General features: G+C 41.1%; 1 protein-coding gene across 1 annotated transcript in view; it reads left to right on the forward strand.

Moving 5' to 3' along the window:
* Positions 1-2,082: 2,082 nt before the first annotated feature.
* The window catches only part of LOC136794938 (uncharacterized), a 90,301-nt gene continuing 75,872 nt past the window's right edge, over positions 2,083-16,511 (forward strand). The window contains exons 1-3 of the mRNA XM_067043193.1: positions 2,083-2,143; positions 6,381-6,469; positions 10,485-10,592. Of these exons, the coding sequence (XP_066899294.1) occupies positions 2,083-2,143; positions 6,381-6,469; positions 10,485-10,592 (258 nt within the window). The remainder of the gene's footprint in view (positions 2,144-6,380; positions 6,470-10,484; positions 10,593-16,511) is intronic.

The following is a 16,511-nucleotide window of genomic DNA, read 5'->3' on the forward strand; positions in this document are numbered from 1 at the left end:
TTTTAAAGGGGAAAAATAAGAATGCATTGTCAGAAACAGGGGTGAACCACAGACCAGGACCCAAAGATGACAATTGAAAAATATTTGTAATTGGGTTGACCCTGGAAGATCTAGGCTATGTGGTCACTGAATCCATATTTCTTAAGAGATTAGGAGATTGGATCATAACCTAAAATGTAAAATGTTGATCATTTCTTCTTACAAAAATAATGTGCAATGAGATGAATATCAATTTTGAAGTTAGAACTGGAGAAAACTGGAATTGAGATGAACCACATGGCATATTTATTGATCTGCTTTGGCTTAACGGCTTATCCTTTGCAATATAGGTTTTCATAAAGAAGGAGAGTAATATGATAGGTTTCTTCAAAAGTCTATTATGAAAATAGAAAATGACATTTTCTTCCTGGGTAGAATTAGCCTGATCCCAGTAGATCTGTCGGGACATTGTTTTATATACTGTCCTTATTGAAGAGCTTGATAGATGCCATTATGGGGTTAGTGGGTAATGGGGCTGGGGTGGAGGTGAACTTAGAGAAACACCAGAGGGCAAAACAGTGAACACTCACCTTTTAAATTCACATGGAAACATGCCATCAAGGAGAAATACTCAGAAAAATGTGACATTTCCTAAACTGTGGTATTTAAATGCTGTATTTATCCCAGTCATTTTTTCTCCAAAGAAGAAATACAAATGGCCAATAGGCACGTGAAAACATGCTCAACATCCTTAATTATTAGAGACATGCAAATCAAAACTACAATGAGGTACCACCTCACATTGGTCAGAATGGCCATCATTAAAAACTCTACAAATAACAAATGCTGGGGATGATATGGAGAAAAGGGAACCCTCCTACACTGTTGGTGGGAATGTAAATTGTTAACAGCCACTATGGAGAACAGTATGGAGGTTCCTTAAAAAACTAAAAATAGAGCTAACATATGATCTGGCCATCCCACTCCTGGGCATATATCTGGAGAAAATGCTAATTCAAAAGGATATATGCACCCCAATGTTTATAGCAGCACTATTCACAATAGCCAAAATATGAAAGCAACCTAAATGTCCATGAATGGATAAAGAAAATGTGGTACGTATATACAATGGAATACTACTCAGCCATAAAAAGAATGAAATAATGCCATTTGCAGCAACATGGATGGACCTAGAGATGATCATACTAAGTGAACTAAGTCAGAAAGAGAAAGACAAATTTGCATTTGGTGATCTGCCTGTAGGGAGAGAGCTTATAACTAGAAAGAGGACATTCCTGTGCAAACAGAATTGTAGACTCAGCCCCTGGGAACGTGTTTCTTAGTATTACAAAGATAAGGGTGGCAGCAATGAGGTGGTTCTCTAAGTGTGAGCTCTGAGCTACCTGGGGAAAGTTGTTGAAAACACAGATGCCTGTAGAGAACAGACCTGTGGTTGTCAAGGGGGAGGGGATTAGGGGAGGGATGGAGTGGGAGGTTAGCAGATGTAAGCCATTGTATATAGGATGGATAAGCAACAAGGTCCTACTGTATAGCAAAGGGAACTATATTCAATATCCTATGATAAACCATAATGGAAAAGAAAATGAAGAAAAAAGAATATTTTAAAAAACCCCAAAACATAGATGTCCGGGTTCCACTTAGACCCTCTGAATCAGAATCTCTGGTGGAAGGGCCTACGAACCTGCACCCCAGGCAACTCTTAAACCTACTACAACCTTGCTGCTTACAGTGAAGTACAGGGCCAGCCTCACCTGGGGACCCCATCCCTGATCTCCTGAATCAGGGTCCGCATTTTAACATGTTCTCCCATGTGATTCTTCACGCAGTCAATTTGAGAAATCCTGGCCTAATGGTTTCAGAAACATTCATTTTCCCCAAAGGATTCCTTTCCTGACAGATTCTGAGAAGTGGGAGGGAGAGGCAAGTCACAGAGTATTCATTTGATGCCCAGGTGAAGCAGCCTGGCACACAGAGGCCCTCCGACAGGGCGCCCAGATGATTCTGGTGCAGTGGGGACTCTAGGGAAGGGGTATCAGTTTGCCATCTCCAGGGCTGGCATCTTTAAATGCTCCTGGAGGAAGCATGGATGTCCTGATGGGCACTAGCAGCAGTGCCATGGAGGTGTCCTCAAATGGCTTACCAGGTGACAGATACCCAAGGAAGGGGGAGAGGGAGGTGGGCCACCCTGCTGAGTCCCAGAAGGAACAGGGGGAGACTGTGGGGCTTTGAGAACTAACAGTCTAGGTAATATCACTGGGAGCAAGATCAGCAAGTACAGATCAGAGGCTGGGAAGGCTGAAGGAAAGCAGGTCGTGTTACAGTTTGTTCTACCAAACAAATGCGATCAGAGGCTGTGTTTATGTGCCCCAGTGGTTCTCAACCAGCGGCTGTTTTTAGACTCCTGGGGGCATTTGGCAATGTCTGGAGACTTTGACATCTCGGAGGTCGAGGCCAGGGTGTACCACTAAACATCTATAATGCATAGGGTAGCCCCGATAACAAACCTTATCCAGGCCAAAATGTCAGTAGTGCCCAGGTTGAGAAATTCAGAAGTGTATCCCAGAGATGGATTTACAAAAACCCAGTATTCCCCATCAACTTTACAACCATCGTTGGTGATATTTAAAGATTTACCACACAGGGTTAAGCTAGGGAAGTGGGAACCCTTCTAGCTGGCAATCAGTTGACTATAGCATCATTTCAAATTGACTATTTTTTCAAGTACCTTTGCAGATATTTAAGTTAAACTGATTAATCTCAAATAGCCAGTGGAGTCTTCTGACCTCTTAAAACTACTGGGCACTGTATTTGTCCCATTTCCTGATTCTTTTTTTATTCAGTACTATCAGTTCTTAAAAATAATGACAAGTGACTCAGCAGTAAGGCGACCAATTCCTGCCAAGTGCTGAGAACCGTGTTATCAGGGCCCAGCAATTGGAATACTCTTGTTTTATCACACACTAGGCCTCCAGGCTAGAGGAGGGGAGAAAGTGATTACCCATCACACACTGGCACCCAGCGCTTGCTCTTCATATCTGATCAATTATGAGCTTAAAAAACAAATGATATATATATATATATATATATATATATATATATATATATATATATATATATATATATAAATACATTTTTGGAATAACCAGTTATTAGGTTTTTATTCCTCTTATCAGTGGGCTATATTGAGAGCTCACCCAAAAAAGGAGAAAAGTGATTCTAGGAAGTCAAATTTCTGGGCTGGGAAAAGAAGACACTTTCTAGGGAGGGCTGTGGACCTTAGTAAGAATCAACCAAGAGACACATGAAAGTAAAAATAAAATTAATTTTGTTTGTTCTTTGGAAAGAGGAATATAAAGTTTCAAGAAGAAGCATGCTGTAGGTAAAAAGAGCATTGGAGTTTAGATTAGACAGACTTTTGTGTGAATCCTGGCTCTGAATAATACTAGCTGGGCAACTACAGGCTTGTTCTTATTCTGTTTCCATTTTGGTTAAAAAGGGATATTACTATTTACTTCATAGGCTTGTGCATTGGTTAGCTATTGCTGTGTAATAAACGCCACAAAATTGCAGTGGCGTAATGCAATAAAGCTTTGTTTATGCTGTGTGGGGTCAGCTGGGAGGTGGCTAATCTGGGTTAGTTTTTTAAAAAGTTATTTTTTATTGAACTATAGTTGATTTACAAAGTTGTGTTAGTTTAAGGTGTACAGCAAAATGATTCATATATATATATATATATTCTTTTTCAGATTCTTTTCCGTTATAGGTTATCATAAGATATTGAATATAGTTCCCTGTGCTATACAGTAGGTCCTTGTTGTTTATCTATTTTATGTATAGTAGTGTGTATCTGTTAATCCCAAACTCCTAATTTATCCCTCCCGGCCACCTTTCCCCTTTGGTAACCATCAGTTTGTTTTCTAAGTCTGTGAGTCTGTTTCTGTTTTGTAAATTAGTTCCCTTGTATAAATTTTTAGATTCCACATGTAAGTGATATCATATGATGATATTTCTCTTTCTCTGGCTTACTTCACTTAGTATGATAATCTCTAGGTCCATCCATGTTGCTGCAAGTGGCATTATTTCATTCTTTTTTATGGCTGAGTAATATTCCATTGTGTGTATGTACCACATCTTCTTTATCCATTCATCTGTTGATGGACATTTATGTTGCTTCCATGTCTTGGCTATTGTAAATAGTACTGTTGGCTTGGAGTGATTTTGTTCTCTGAGAGCCTCATTCCTCTCCTGGGACCAGAGGGCTGCCTGAGAATGTGTTGCCCTATTTCAAGTCTTTGTTTGTATCCCATCTATTAATACACTATTGGTCAAAGCTGATCACATGACTGAGGCCAAAGCCAAGGGGAGGGAAAATACACCCTGCCCCATAGAAGCAAAAGCAAGTCACATAGGCAAACTCAACATCTCTGGAGCAGAAAGTATACACTTCCCAGGAAAGTGAGGGGCAGGGAGTGAACATTTCTGAAAAATAATCTAATCTACTACCACTGCTAAAGTGATTAAGTGAATTTATGTTCTCAGAGCACCTTGCATAATGTCTGGCACTAAAGTGTTTAATAAATGTTAGTTCCTTTCTCCTCCTCCAAACTCTGATTTTACAGTGAAGAATGGCGAGCATGAACTTAATTTCAGAGATACCATGACTATTTAAAAATAAACTTGAATTCTGTAGTATGATCAGCTGTGAGAGAAGGTATAAGAGGAAAGGAAAAGGTATTGAGAAAATATGGAAACAGTCAGAAGAAGAACGAAGGGAGAAAGAAACAATACCTCCTCAAATCTGTAAGGCGGGGGATAAAAAAGTTATAGCAATACAGCCACACAACAGAGGAACAATAAAGAAGGAGGAGGAGAAAATGACTGAACAAGAGAATCACCATGAAATCGGGGGAGCTTTTTCAAAATATATACACCATTCTTCCCTCCCCTCTCTCCCAAGTTCTGAACTGCATGTTTTTCACACGGAATATGTTAGGAAAGGGAGAGGAGTGTGCATTGTTTTATGGTCTCTCTCAAGGGTTTATGAAAGACTGATTGGCATTTAAACCACCGTTTACAAGGTTATTGAGCGCACTCTATCACGATACTTCAGAAGCTCTAATCTGGATGTGGCTATTATTTCGACCTGCCAAATGAGCGATCATTTATTTCCTGGGAAGGTAGTGTGAGGGAGAGAGAAATGGTATCATAGAGATCAAGTGAAATTGACTTGTGGTTTTTGACTCTTATGACTTGGTCCATCCAGAAAAAAGAATATTCTCAGCACAACCCATCTGATCATAAAGTATTTCACATCACCCCACTGCTCGGTGTTCCATAGTAGGAAAAAAATGTGCAGGAATTATTTTCTAGAGCCGTCAATATAACACTCTGCCTACAGGTACTTCCAGAAGAACAGAAGAAATGCTTTGGTCAAATTGGACTTGGTTAACAAGAAACAAAAGGAACCCCTGTTAAGATGAAAAGTGTTAATATTTAACCAGGCTCTCCTTGTAAAGAGCAATGGTGAATGGTTTTAGCTACATCACATACTTAGGGAAACAAAGATATACAAATTCAACCCTCTTTATTTTCCACAGTGAAACTCTTGTTTGCTTTTTGCCTGAGCCATCCTGTTTACCGTCACACTGCCAACAGCCAACACACAGGAGATGCTTAGAAATTGGAGGAAAGTCAGGAAAAGGCCGTTTTCGAAATTATAATTAGCAAAAATCTGACTCGTCATGGACGTTAGCAGGAATATGGAGGGGACAATCCCTCCACACACATTTCTTTTTAAAAAAGAAAGCTTGTACTGCTTGAAGAAATGAGAGCATTCTAAGAAAAATATTCAGCGTTTCATATCAAAAAGATAGGCTTGGAATGTAAAGGTGTAAAAAAAAATGTTGAATGGTGCTGTAAGCTGGTAACCTGACATAAGGAGTGACAAAAAAACCCCACCATCACCACACTGATTCTTAACTGAAGGGTTTCATGGAACCTAGAAAGAGGAGGCCAGAATGCAAGAATTTTCTGGTAGTTTTCTTCTACCACTTTCCACACACTCCTGCCAGCCTCTTTGCTCTTCCTCATCACATCAAGTTCATTGCCACATCCAGTCCTTTCCACACGCTCTGCCCTGGACCTGGGGAGGGGTTTCCCAACCTAGATACTGGCTCTCCTCACCTCCTCACTTCCTGTACTTAGAGCTGCTTAAACATCACGCCCTCACCGAGGCCTGCCCTAACCATTTTCCCTGAAATTGCTCTCTGTTCCCCTCTATCCTCTAACTTGGCATTAAAGTTCTTCCTATCACTTCCTACTACCTGACATTACATTATACACTTACTTTGCTAATCTGTTTCTTGTCTGTTCTTCACTAGAATGTAAGCTCCCTGAGGCCAGGGCCTTTGTTTTACTCACCACCGTATCTTCAGTGTCCAAAGCAGCGCCTGTGTCTACAACACAGCAGGTATTTCAGTAAATTCTGCTCAGTGAATGATTGCCTGTAGGGAGGAAAGGACATCATTTTGTACTGTTCAGCACAGTTCTAAAGATGAAAATATCCTTAATGTGAAGAAGAGCAATCCTTGGCTACCACGGCTTTGTGAAAAATTCTATTGGACATATACATTCACTCCTCGAATAGCCAGTTGGACCTACCGGGTGTGGAGCACCTTGCTAGGTGTCACACGCAGAACTGATGCAAATAAGGCCGGGTCCCTGCCCTCGAGGAATGATCGTCTAGCGGTGGAATCGGATCTTCCTGTGTGATCGTTGGGGGTGCCATTCACATAGACATGACATAAATCACACCTTCCTAAAGCTATAAAGTACCCAACCTGTCCAGCTGAACACAACAAGCTAAGACACAGCATTTCTCTTCCCTTCAGCCAACATGGTGCTAACAACCCAGATAGCAGGGGGCCTTCATTCATTCATTCAATGAACTAACATTTATCAAACACCTGCTACATACAGTAAGTCCCCTACATACAAACATTCAAGTTGTGAACTTTTTTTTTTTTTTTTTTTTTTTTTTTTTTTTTTTTTTTGCGGTACGCGGGCCTCTCACTGTTGTGGCCTCTCCCGTTGCGGAGCACAGGCCCCGGACGCGCAGGCTCAGCGGCCACGGCTCACGGGCCCAGCCGCTCTGCGGCATGTGGGATCCTCCTGGACCAGAGCATGAACCCGTGTCCCCTGCATCGGCAGGCGGACTCTCAACCTCTGCGCCACCAGGGAAGCCCAAGTTGTGAACTTTTGAAGACGCGAAAGTGCTTTCCATCAACGTCAGGCGTGAGTGGAATTGCAGCTTGCCCTCCGTCTCCTATTGCTGATGATCCTTCAGCTCTACCACCTCCCACCTCCTCTTCCTCCTCCAGTCAGTAACTCTCTTCTTGCCTGTTCACTGGATGCCAGCCCTTGTTTGCCAGCTGTTGTACACAAATGATACATAAAAAACAAACACAAAAAATAAAGAAAACATTTTTAATCTTATGGTCCAGTACTTTTCAAGGTACTGGACCATAAGATTAAAAGTGTTTTCTTTATTTTTTGTGTTTGTTTGTTTTTTATGTATCATTTGTGTGAAAAGTATTATAAACCTATTACAATATAGTACTATATAACGGACAGTGTCAGCTGGGTACCTAGGCTAATTTTGTTGGACTTAAGAACAAATTGGATTTACGAACCCGCTCTTGGAATGGAACTTGTTCGTATGTAGGGGGCTTACTGTAATGGGAGTGGGAGTGGCAGGGTTGCAGAATAGAGGTGAATAAGAGAAATTTGTACAACACTTTGTGATTTAAGGTGAATAGGAACAAAGCAAATCAAATGCAATTTCTCTATTTTGATATGCTATACATAAATACATGCCCCAAATCATTTCCATAGTTATGCAAACAAGAGTGACACGAATAGAATACAAAACACAGGAAAAAATTCACCTACATCTTTACCACCCAAACAAATGAGTACTTTCATTTTTGCGTCTTTCTGGGCCTTGCAGGAAAACCTATGAATGTTTCTATCTCTATAATCAGAGTGTTGATACGATTTTATGGTCAGGCCATCTTGGGTTTGAGGCTTTGCTTGTCACGTCTGAGCTTGGAGGATGCTATGCAGGGAACATCTGTACTTCTGTCTGCAATGCCTTCAGCACACAGATACTGGATTTTATGACAGGACCTTAGTGAAGCGGCTTAAAGGGGGGCTTGGAGGTGCAAAGAGCCAGCTGGGTTAGAGCAGCATAATCGTGTTCATGCATCTTGTCAGCTCTAAAGCACTGAGCCAAAAATGTGCACGTGGCAGAAATAAAGGAGAAGAGAACAGGTTATATTGAAGTGGTTGCAATCTTCCTCCTTCATTAAGGAGGAAGGATTCTAGCTTGGTCATTCTAGAGTCTTTCTTTTTTATTTTCTGGAATTGGGAAAATTGAACACACTCCCCAAAAGAAAAACAAACAAAAATAAATTTTAAAAAAACAAAACCCTCAACCAGAGAGCTACAGAATAAAGACCTAATGTGAAGGAAAGACAGGGACACCATAAAATGGAATGGTTATCTTGCAAACGACATCACAGCGACATCAAAGTGATGCAATGCTGCTAAATGTTTAATACAGGCTTTCTGAAAAAACAAAACTCTGTGTGTGTGTACATATACATAAGTAAGTTTATTACAGATTTTATTGTGTCATGCACAATTTACAGATAATAAAATATGTAATACTCTTTATTATAAATTCTTTATAAACAATTGATTCCCACAGAATGCTTTCATTGATTTTTGTTGAACTCTTAGATCCATTGCAACTGATAAATGAATATCGTTCTCACATAAATGTTGGTTAATATTTTCATTTATTTTAACAAGTTAGACATAAGAAAGTGAAACAACAAAGAATATGTTTAACTTTACACATTCATCAATGATGTGAGTGACTGACTTTTTTGCGAAGTCGGATAATAGTTTTGGAGCCCCGAAAGAATCTTTTCTTAAATTTTTGTGCTAGTCACAATGTAAGGCATAACACAGTTTTAAGTTTAATCTGTATTACTAGCATTTTTTCCATGACTTTCTTAAGTCTTGACAACTAAGAAAACAAAAAATCAAGCCCTGGTTTGGAATGTCTGCTGATTTCCATGGTGTAAACATGCCCATCATGGCCAATTTCAAGCTACCAACATCAGGTCACTGAAAATAGAATTGGGAACAGAGGCCAGAAGTACTATTGTATAGTATCTCCACATTACAGATACAGAGTGTAAAGAAACCTTAAGAGTATATAGACAGTAGTAAAATGTAGTAAAATAATTAGAGAGTGATGGATTTCTGAGTGTTTATTACAGCTTCTTGAAGTATAATTGACATACAGTAAATTGCACATACCTGAATTTGATAAATTTTGACATTTGTATATACTTATGAAACTACTACCACAATCAAATCAAATACCCGCCAATCTCCTCATGTCCCTTTATAACCTGTCTCTTCCACTGCCTCCAAGCCCTGCCCTCAGATGACCACTGGTCGGCTTTCCATCACTATAAGGGTGATTTGTTTTCTGTAAGTGGAATCACTCTGCATGCACTCTTTTCTTGTCTGGCTTCAGCATAACTATTTTGAGATTCACTCATGTTGTTGCACGTTCATTCCTCTTTTTCCTCTGAGTATTACATATTTATCACGTTGGTGTATAATTTATTTTGTTGTAAGTTTCTATAATTTAATTTTTAATAATGGTTGCGTTGAACAACCAGCTGGCAAAATTCCTGAAAATTGAACAATTGGCTCTTTCAAGCTGGTGCAAGCCGGCTCTGGCATACCGCTGGTGGGCTGTGTGCATGTGTGTGTGTGTGTCTTGCTTTAGGGAGAAGGTTGAGAGCCTTTGGGACAGTTGCAGGGTTTGAGGAATAACTGGAAATGAATGAAAGGGAAGAGAGAATTTCTAACAACTTCTGTGTTCCCTCTTTGGTGTTCTTTGAGAGCAACTGCAGTACAATGCTAATTAAAAATTACTTTTTGGTTGCTGGCTTGTTGTTGTTTTAGTGTAGGAATCCTTTTAAAATTTATTTTCCTTATTTTCTTGGCTGTGTTCGCACATGGGATCTTAGTTGTGGCAAGTGGGATCTTTGTTACAGCGTGCAGGCTTCTCTCTAGTTGCGGCCTGTGGGTTTTCTCTCTCCAGTTGTGGTACGCAGGCCAGGGCACGTGGGCTCTGTAGTTGTGGCACGCAGGCTTAGTTGCCCTGCAGCATGTGAGATCTTAGTTCCCCGACGAGGGATTGAACCTGTGTCCCCTGCATTGGAAGGCGGATTCTTTACCACTGGACCACCTGGGAAGTCCCGCTTGTTGTTTTAAAGAATGCATGACTGGACCACAATAGAGCTGGGCTTTGGGGGTTTGACAGGAGGGACTTTTATTCCTGAGGGCTCCAAGAGAGAATTCCAAAAGCCAGAGTTGACTTGCTTCTGGTTCCTCAGGGCAAACTGGTAGAGAAGGATCTGGAGCTGATGCCTGAGTACAAGGATGCTGGGAGTTGGCTAGTAACAGACCGCTTCACCTCTCCCCGAATGCAATTAGACAGGCAGGTGTGTGGGAGAGGGCTCGGGCTTGGACTTCATCCTGAGTCACTGGCACATTGTCATCAGGGAGATGCAACTTAGGATGTGATACTCACTGTGTACATCCCTGAATATATCCTTGGGTAGAGGCCGAGGGGTGGGAGGTTGTTCCATGTTTCTTCTGTGCTGTTACAAACTAAAGAAGCTAGTCAGGAAAGCTGCAATGCTAACTATTTATTGAGTGTTACTACATGCAAGACACTCAGCCGAGGGCTCTCTGTACAGTATCTGATTTAATGATCAGAACAACCTGAGCTGAGTCATAGGATCATACTCATTTTACAGGGAAGTTAAGAGCTTTGCCAGAGGTCACAGCAGGAGGTGGTGGAGACAGTATTAGAACCCAGGTCTGTCTGATTTCTCTGGTCTTAACCCCTACACTGTGCAGCCTTCTCGTTGGCTGACCCGTAGGAAACTCAAGAGTGCAAGGAGTTAAAACAAGAGTTACAGGCCTAGTTGGCAAAGGGTCTTTTCCCAACTAAATGACAGCATCCCCGGCTGCCTAGAGAGCATGCCTGGAGGTGACACTGGGGTCCAGTCATCTGGGGCCTTTTAAACTTTTTTTTGAAACTTGGATTCACTCCTAAGGGTAATGGGGATACCATTGATAAAGTGTGGAGTGTGGGCTCAAGTATGCATTCGAGAAAAATAGGTTGGAAAGTGGTCGTATAAGTTAAGATATAGGCTAAAGACATCCCAAAATACAAGGTAGATATGCCTGTACTCTCTCATTTTGACATATCCTTCCAACTATTATTTTGCAGATTAGGTTCAAAGAAGGTAAGGAACTTACCCAAGGCTATACTGCTCCCCAGAAGCTGTGTTAGGATTTAAGGCTGTACTTTATGCAGTGAAGGAAGGACAGCTCATCCTCTGAAACCCAAGGAAGAATGAAGGATGCCTGAAAATGGAAGGAGTGGGAGTGGGTAAGGGGAGGAAGGCGCCTGGAACAAAGACATCTAAACTATAGTGGCTTAAGTAAATAGGCTTATTTATCTCCCAAGAACAGTCTAGAATGAGCTCACTTGGGCTGGTAGGGTGGCTTTGCTCTACAAGGACATTCAGAGACCCTGGTGCCTTCCACCTTATTGCCTTGTAATCTCCTCGAATGTCCTTAGGGCTGATGCTGGCTCACTTCCACATTGGTGGTCTAGCCTGGGGCAGGTCAATCTTTTAGAAGACCCTGAAGTTGGCTACATCCCATTGGTCTAAGTATGTCACATGGCCACACTTAACCACAAGGGAGTCTGGGAAATGTAGTTTCTTCTTGGGTGGCTAGATTTCTAGCTAAAACTCAGGGGTCCTACTACTGAAAAGAAGGAGAAAATGGATAATGTATGATCCTTGTCTTTTATTAGAATTGCTCCTAGGCAAGTCATGTGGGAAAACAACAAAGGCTGCCTGTATAATAGACACACAAGACAATTAATGAAAACAGTATTCTGTGACAATTTAAAGTGTGTCGTGTGGCAAATAGTGTTTTGAATAGACGGAGAGAATACATTCAGTGTCCTGTATCTGTGTCATTCCTCTGTGGCTCTCCTTTTTGCCCAGCAGGTGGGTGTCTTTTGGAGATGGTGGCTGTGGCAGAGTGGGTATTTCCCATGGCTCGTGTCTTCTGCAGATCACTCAGTTGGTTATAATATTCTGCCTGTTCTCATGAGAGGTGGGAACCAGTGGATATTTATGCTAAAAGGAAATGGGTGATGCTGATGGGGACAGTGGTGGCTGGAGACAATGGGCCCTGGGCAACTACTCCTCAGCTTTAGCTACTGATGCCAGGAAGGAATGTGGCCAGGGTTTCTGAGAATTTGAGACTCTCAATAGAATCCAGAAATCCAGGTTTTAGCATGTCTTCCAATCTTTAAATGTTGGCTCAAATATTTCAATACTACTCTGTGGGCCAAAAGAACATCCCTGTGATCTGAGAGCAGGCTCTGGTCTCTGACTTAATCTCCCAGAACCTTATTTCCTCATGTGTCAAATGGGAGCGATACACACCTCAAAACGTTACTGGAAGGATGGAAGGCAATATATGTCTGGGCAGATAATCATTATTGTACTTGATTTTTTTCATGATGAATCTGCCTTAGAACTGGGAAATTCTCGTGCCCCATCCTATTGGATGGGCAGTTCAGGATGGATGTTTTGAAGAAGCTAAGAGCGTAGAGTCTATAAGATTTACTGGAATTGGCAGTTCTGATTCAGGACTTCACAGCTATCCCAATGAACATTTTCCAACATTGCCTTTTGGAGGTGTCATGCTCAAGAGTTGGGTCTTGCTTGATCAACAAGCTTGAATTAGAGAGTAAGATAAATCTGTTCTCCACTCAGCCCTTGCTAGTGTGTGACTTTGGCTAAGTTATATTATATTTCCTGTTTTAAAAATGAGAATAATAATAACTTACCTGATAAAATAATTGTCAGGACTCAGTGAGATGACACATATAAAACCCTTAGTGTATACTGCTGGGCATATAGTAAGTATTCAATAAACATTAATTGTAATTAAATATTATGTCTTACGCAGGTAGAAGATTATATAAAATACGTTGCTTGTTATTTTTATTTCTGATAAAATTTGTATTTTCAGGCAAATCATTTTACTTAGTCAACATCTTGAGGTTCTTTTTTTTTTTTTTTTCTGGGAGAATTGCAATAATATAATAGATAAAATCTTATGAAATATTGCATAAATCATCTTTTGTGCAATTCCCTACAGCAAGAAGATAGTGCCAGGTGTAAAGTGTTCTAAAGCAACAAAGTGACCTTTAAAGAAAAGCAATTTATTCTTAAAGTAAATCACTAAAGGAAAGGGGGAAAAGGTCTTGTATATTGCTAGTATTGGACCTTTGGGCTAGCGCCTTATTTGGCATCGTTTGGGTTGGTTACATGCTATGTATAAAGACTTATTTCAGCGCTGATAGATCCTGTGAAAAAGGAATATTGAAATTTACTACAGTAAGGAATACATGATCTGTCCTACAGAAAGCCCCACAGGCAAAAACAGTGGAGGCAAAATGCAAATGGTGAATGGGTCCTTCCAAAAAGTTATCAACCAGCAATTAAGCTCTTTTTTCAAAAGTAGACAAACTCCCACAGGATGGTTAGACCTATTGATCATCTTTATCTGTATCACTATTATTATTACTAGTAGCAATAATAATAATTACTGATGCTTATTGGGATTTTCCTATGGACCACCCATTGGGTAAACTGCATTACATGCTTTATCTCAGTGAATTCTCTCAATAACTCTATGAGTGAAGGGATATTACTATTCCCATTTTTCAGATGAGGAAATTGATGCTTAGGAATGTTAGCTAACTCGCCCAGCTTCATTCATTTGTCAGTGGCATGGTTTGGCTTCTAACCTAGCACTGCATGGCTCCAATGTTCATGATTCTGTGAGGGAATGGAAATTCTGGTGAACGAGATGGAAAGTGAGAAAGAGATTTGATTTGGAGCTTTTTTTTTTTTTTTTTTTTGCGGTACGCGGGCCTCTCACTGCTGTGGCCTCTCCCGTTGCGGAGCACAGGCTCCGGACGCTCAGGCTCAGCGGCCATGGCTCACGGGCCCAGCCGCTCCGCAGCATGTGGGATCTTCCCGGACCGGGGCACGAACCCGCGTCCCCTGCATCGGCAGGCGGACTCTCAACCACTGCGCCACCAGGGAAGCCCTGATTTGGAGCTTTAAGCCCTTTCCCAGAGGGTATGTCCGAATCGAGTACCTTGTTGTGGGTCTGTGGGGAGAGGGGGAAGGGTAGCCGTAAGGTCCAGAAGGGGAGCGAAGGAGCAGTGGAGACTTTGAAGACCAACTCTGAGTGCTTTATAATTTCAGCAGCTGAGTGGCTATCTCACGCTCATTCTTTGATAACCTGACTTATTTGCTCTGACTGGGGATGGCTTTTGTTATCCACTTTGGTGATCATCACCATTCTGGAATTTCCGTGATGTCCCCAGAGGTACATTCACACTTGTCAGACTGGGTTTGGGGACCGTGGTCTTGCAATTATGGTGCAGTTTCCAGACCCACAGTTCCAGCTCACTGACCCCAGCTGGCAGGGTGGCCCCTCTCTCCAGGTGCAGTCAGCCTCTGTCAGAAGATAAATGTCTTCGTGACAGCTCTGACAATTGTCCACTCTCCTGTGTGGAGAGGAAATGTCGTTTACAACTCTGTATTGTTGGTTATTTTCTTCGCAGCATCATCAGACTTCAGGCTTCTTGTTGAATCAAATAGTCTACATCCCTTTCATGATAATAATTTAACATATATCCTCACTTTGATCACATTTATTTATTTATATTAAATGTTTTTAACATCTTTATTGGAGTATAATTGCTTTACAATGGTGTGTTAGTTTCTGCTTTATAACAAAGTGAATCAGCTATGCATATACATATATCCCCATTGGTAGCTTGGATGAATTTATCTATAATTACATAATGTTGTCCTTGACTTTGTTAAGGGGGATTTTTGACAAAGAAACTACTTCAATTATGAAGTTGTTGATCTTGAATGGGATAAGATACAAACTAGATATATACCCATAGAAATAAGAGAAAAAATATTTTCAGGTGTAATAGGCTGGGGAAAAACTCCAAGAGTCCTGTCCTAGTAAAAGCAAAACACTAATTCCATTTTTTCTTGTTGGCTTTGGAGACTACCAGCCACATCCTGCTGGGTAGAGCTATGGAAAGAACAGTGGACATTGGGACAGCGGGGCTCTACTTTTGGCTTTGTCATTGTATGGTCCAGAATTCTTTGGCTTGTATATTGCAGAAAGGGTAACTCAATCACTCAAGCAAAAGGGGAGTTTTTTGCTTAAGTAACTTAGATGTTCAGAGGTAAATCTGGCTTCAAGTAGCTCAGAGTTATAAATTATGTCATGAAGGCTTCCTTTCTTTCCACCCCTCAACTCTACCTCTGCTTCTTTCTCAGACTCCACAAGGCAGCTTACATCAGCTCTGGTCTCATCTCCCAGTCTCTAGACCAGCAAGAAAGCACAGGACACCTTTCCAGAAGTCCTAAGGTTCACTCTGAATGAACAGGCCTAGGGATCCATGTTATCCCTGGGCCAATCACTGTGGCGCTTTAATTGACCATGTCTGGGTGGAGCCTCATCCAGATCCCATAAGAGTGGGGAGGGTAGATCCCCAGACAAAAGTGGGGGTCATTACCAGGAGATGGGGAAATTTACACAGGTGAGTGTCAATGCCACTCACCAATCCTGTCACCTTAGAAGGATAACTAAACCTCTGTGAAAAGTAGAGTTAATACTGCCTACTAAAAATTGATTAAAAATAGTTTGTAGACCAAATAACAAATGCTGGAGAGGGTGTGGAGGAAAGGGAACCCTCCTACACTGTTGGTGGGAATGTAAGTTGGTGCAGCCACTTTGGAAAACAGTATGGAGGTTCCTCAGAAAACTAAAAATAGAACTACTATATGATATAGAAATCCTACTCCTGGGCATATATCCAGACAAAACTATAATTCAAAAAGGTACATGCACCCCAATGTTCATAGCAGCACTATTCACAATAGCTAAGACATGGAAGCAACCTAAATGTCCATTGACAGATGAATGGATAAAGAAGATGTGGTACATATAGACAATGGAATACTACTCAGCCATAAAAAAGAATGAAATAATCCCATTTGCAGTAACATGGATCGACCTAGAGATTATCACACTAAGTGAAGTAAGTCAGAAATAGAAAGACAAATACCATATATCACTTATATGTGGAATCTAAAATATGGCAAAAATGAACCTATCTACAAAACAGAAACAGACTCACAGATATAGAGAACAGACTTGTGGTTACCAAGGGGGAGGGGGCTGGGAGAGGGATGGACTGGGAGGTTGGGGTTAGCAGATGC

Source organism: Kogia breviceps, chromosome 10, assembly GCF_026419965.1.
Source record: "Kogia breviceps isolate mKogBre1 chromosome 10, mKogBre1 haplotype 1, whole genome shotgun sequence".
Lineage (NCBI taxonomy): Eukaryota > Metazoa > Chordata > Mammalia > Artiodactyla > Physeteridae > Kogia > Kogia breviceps.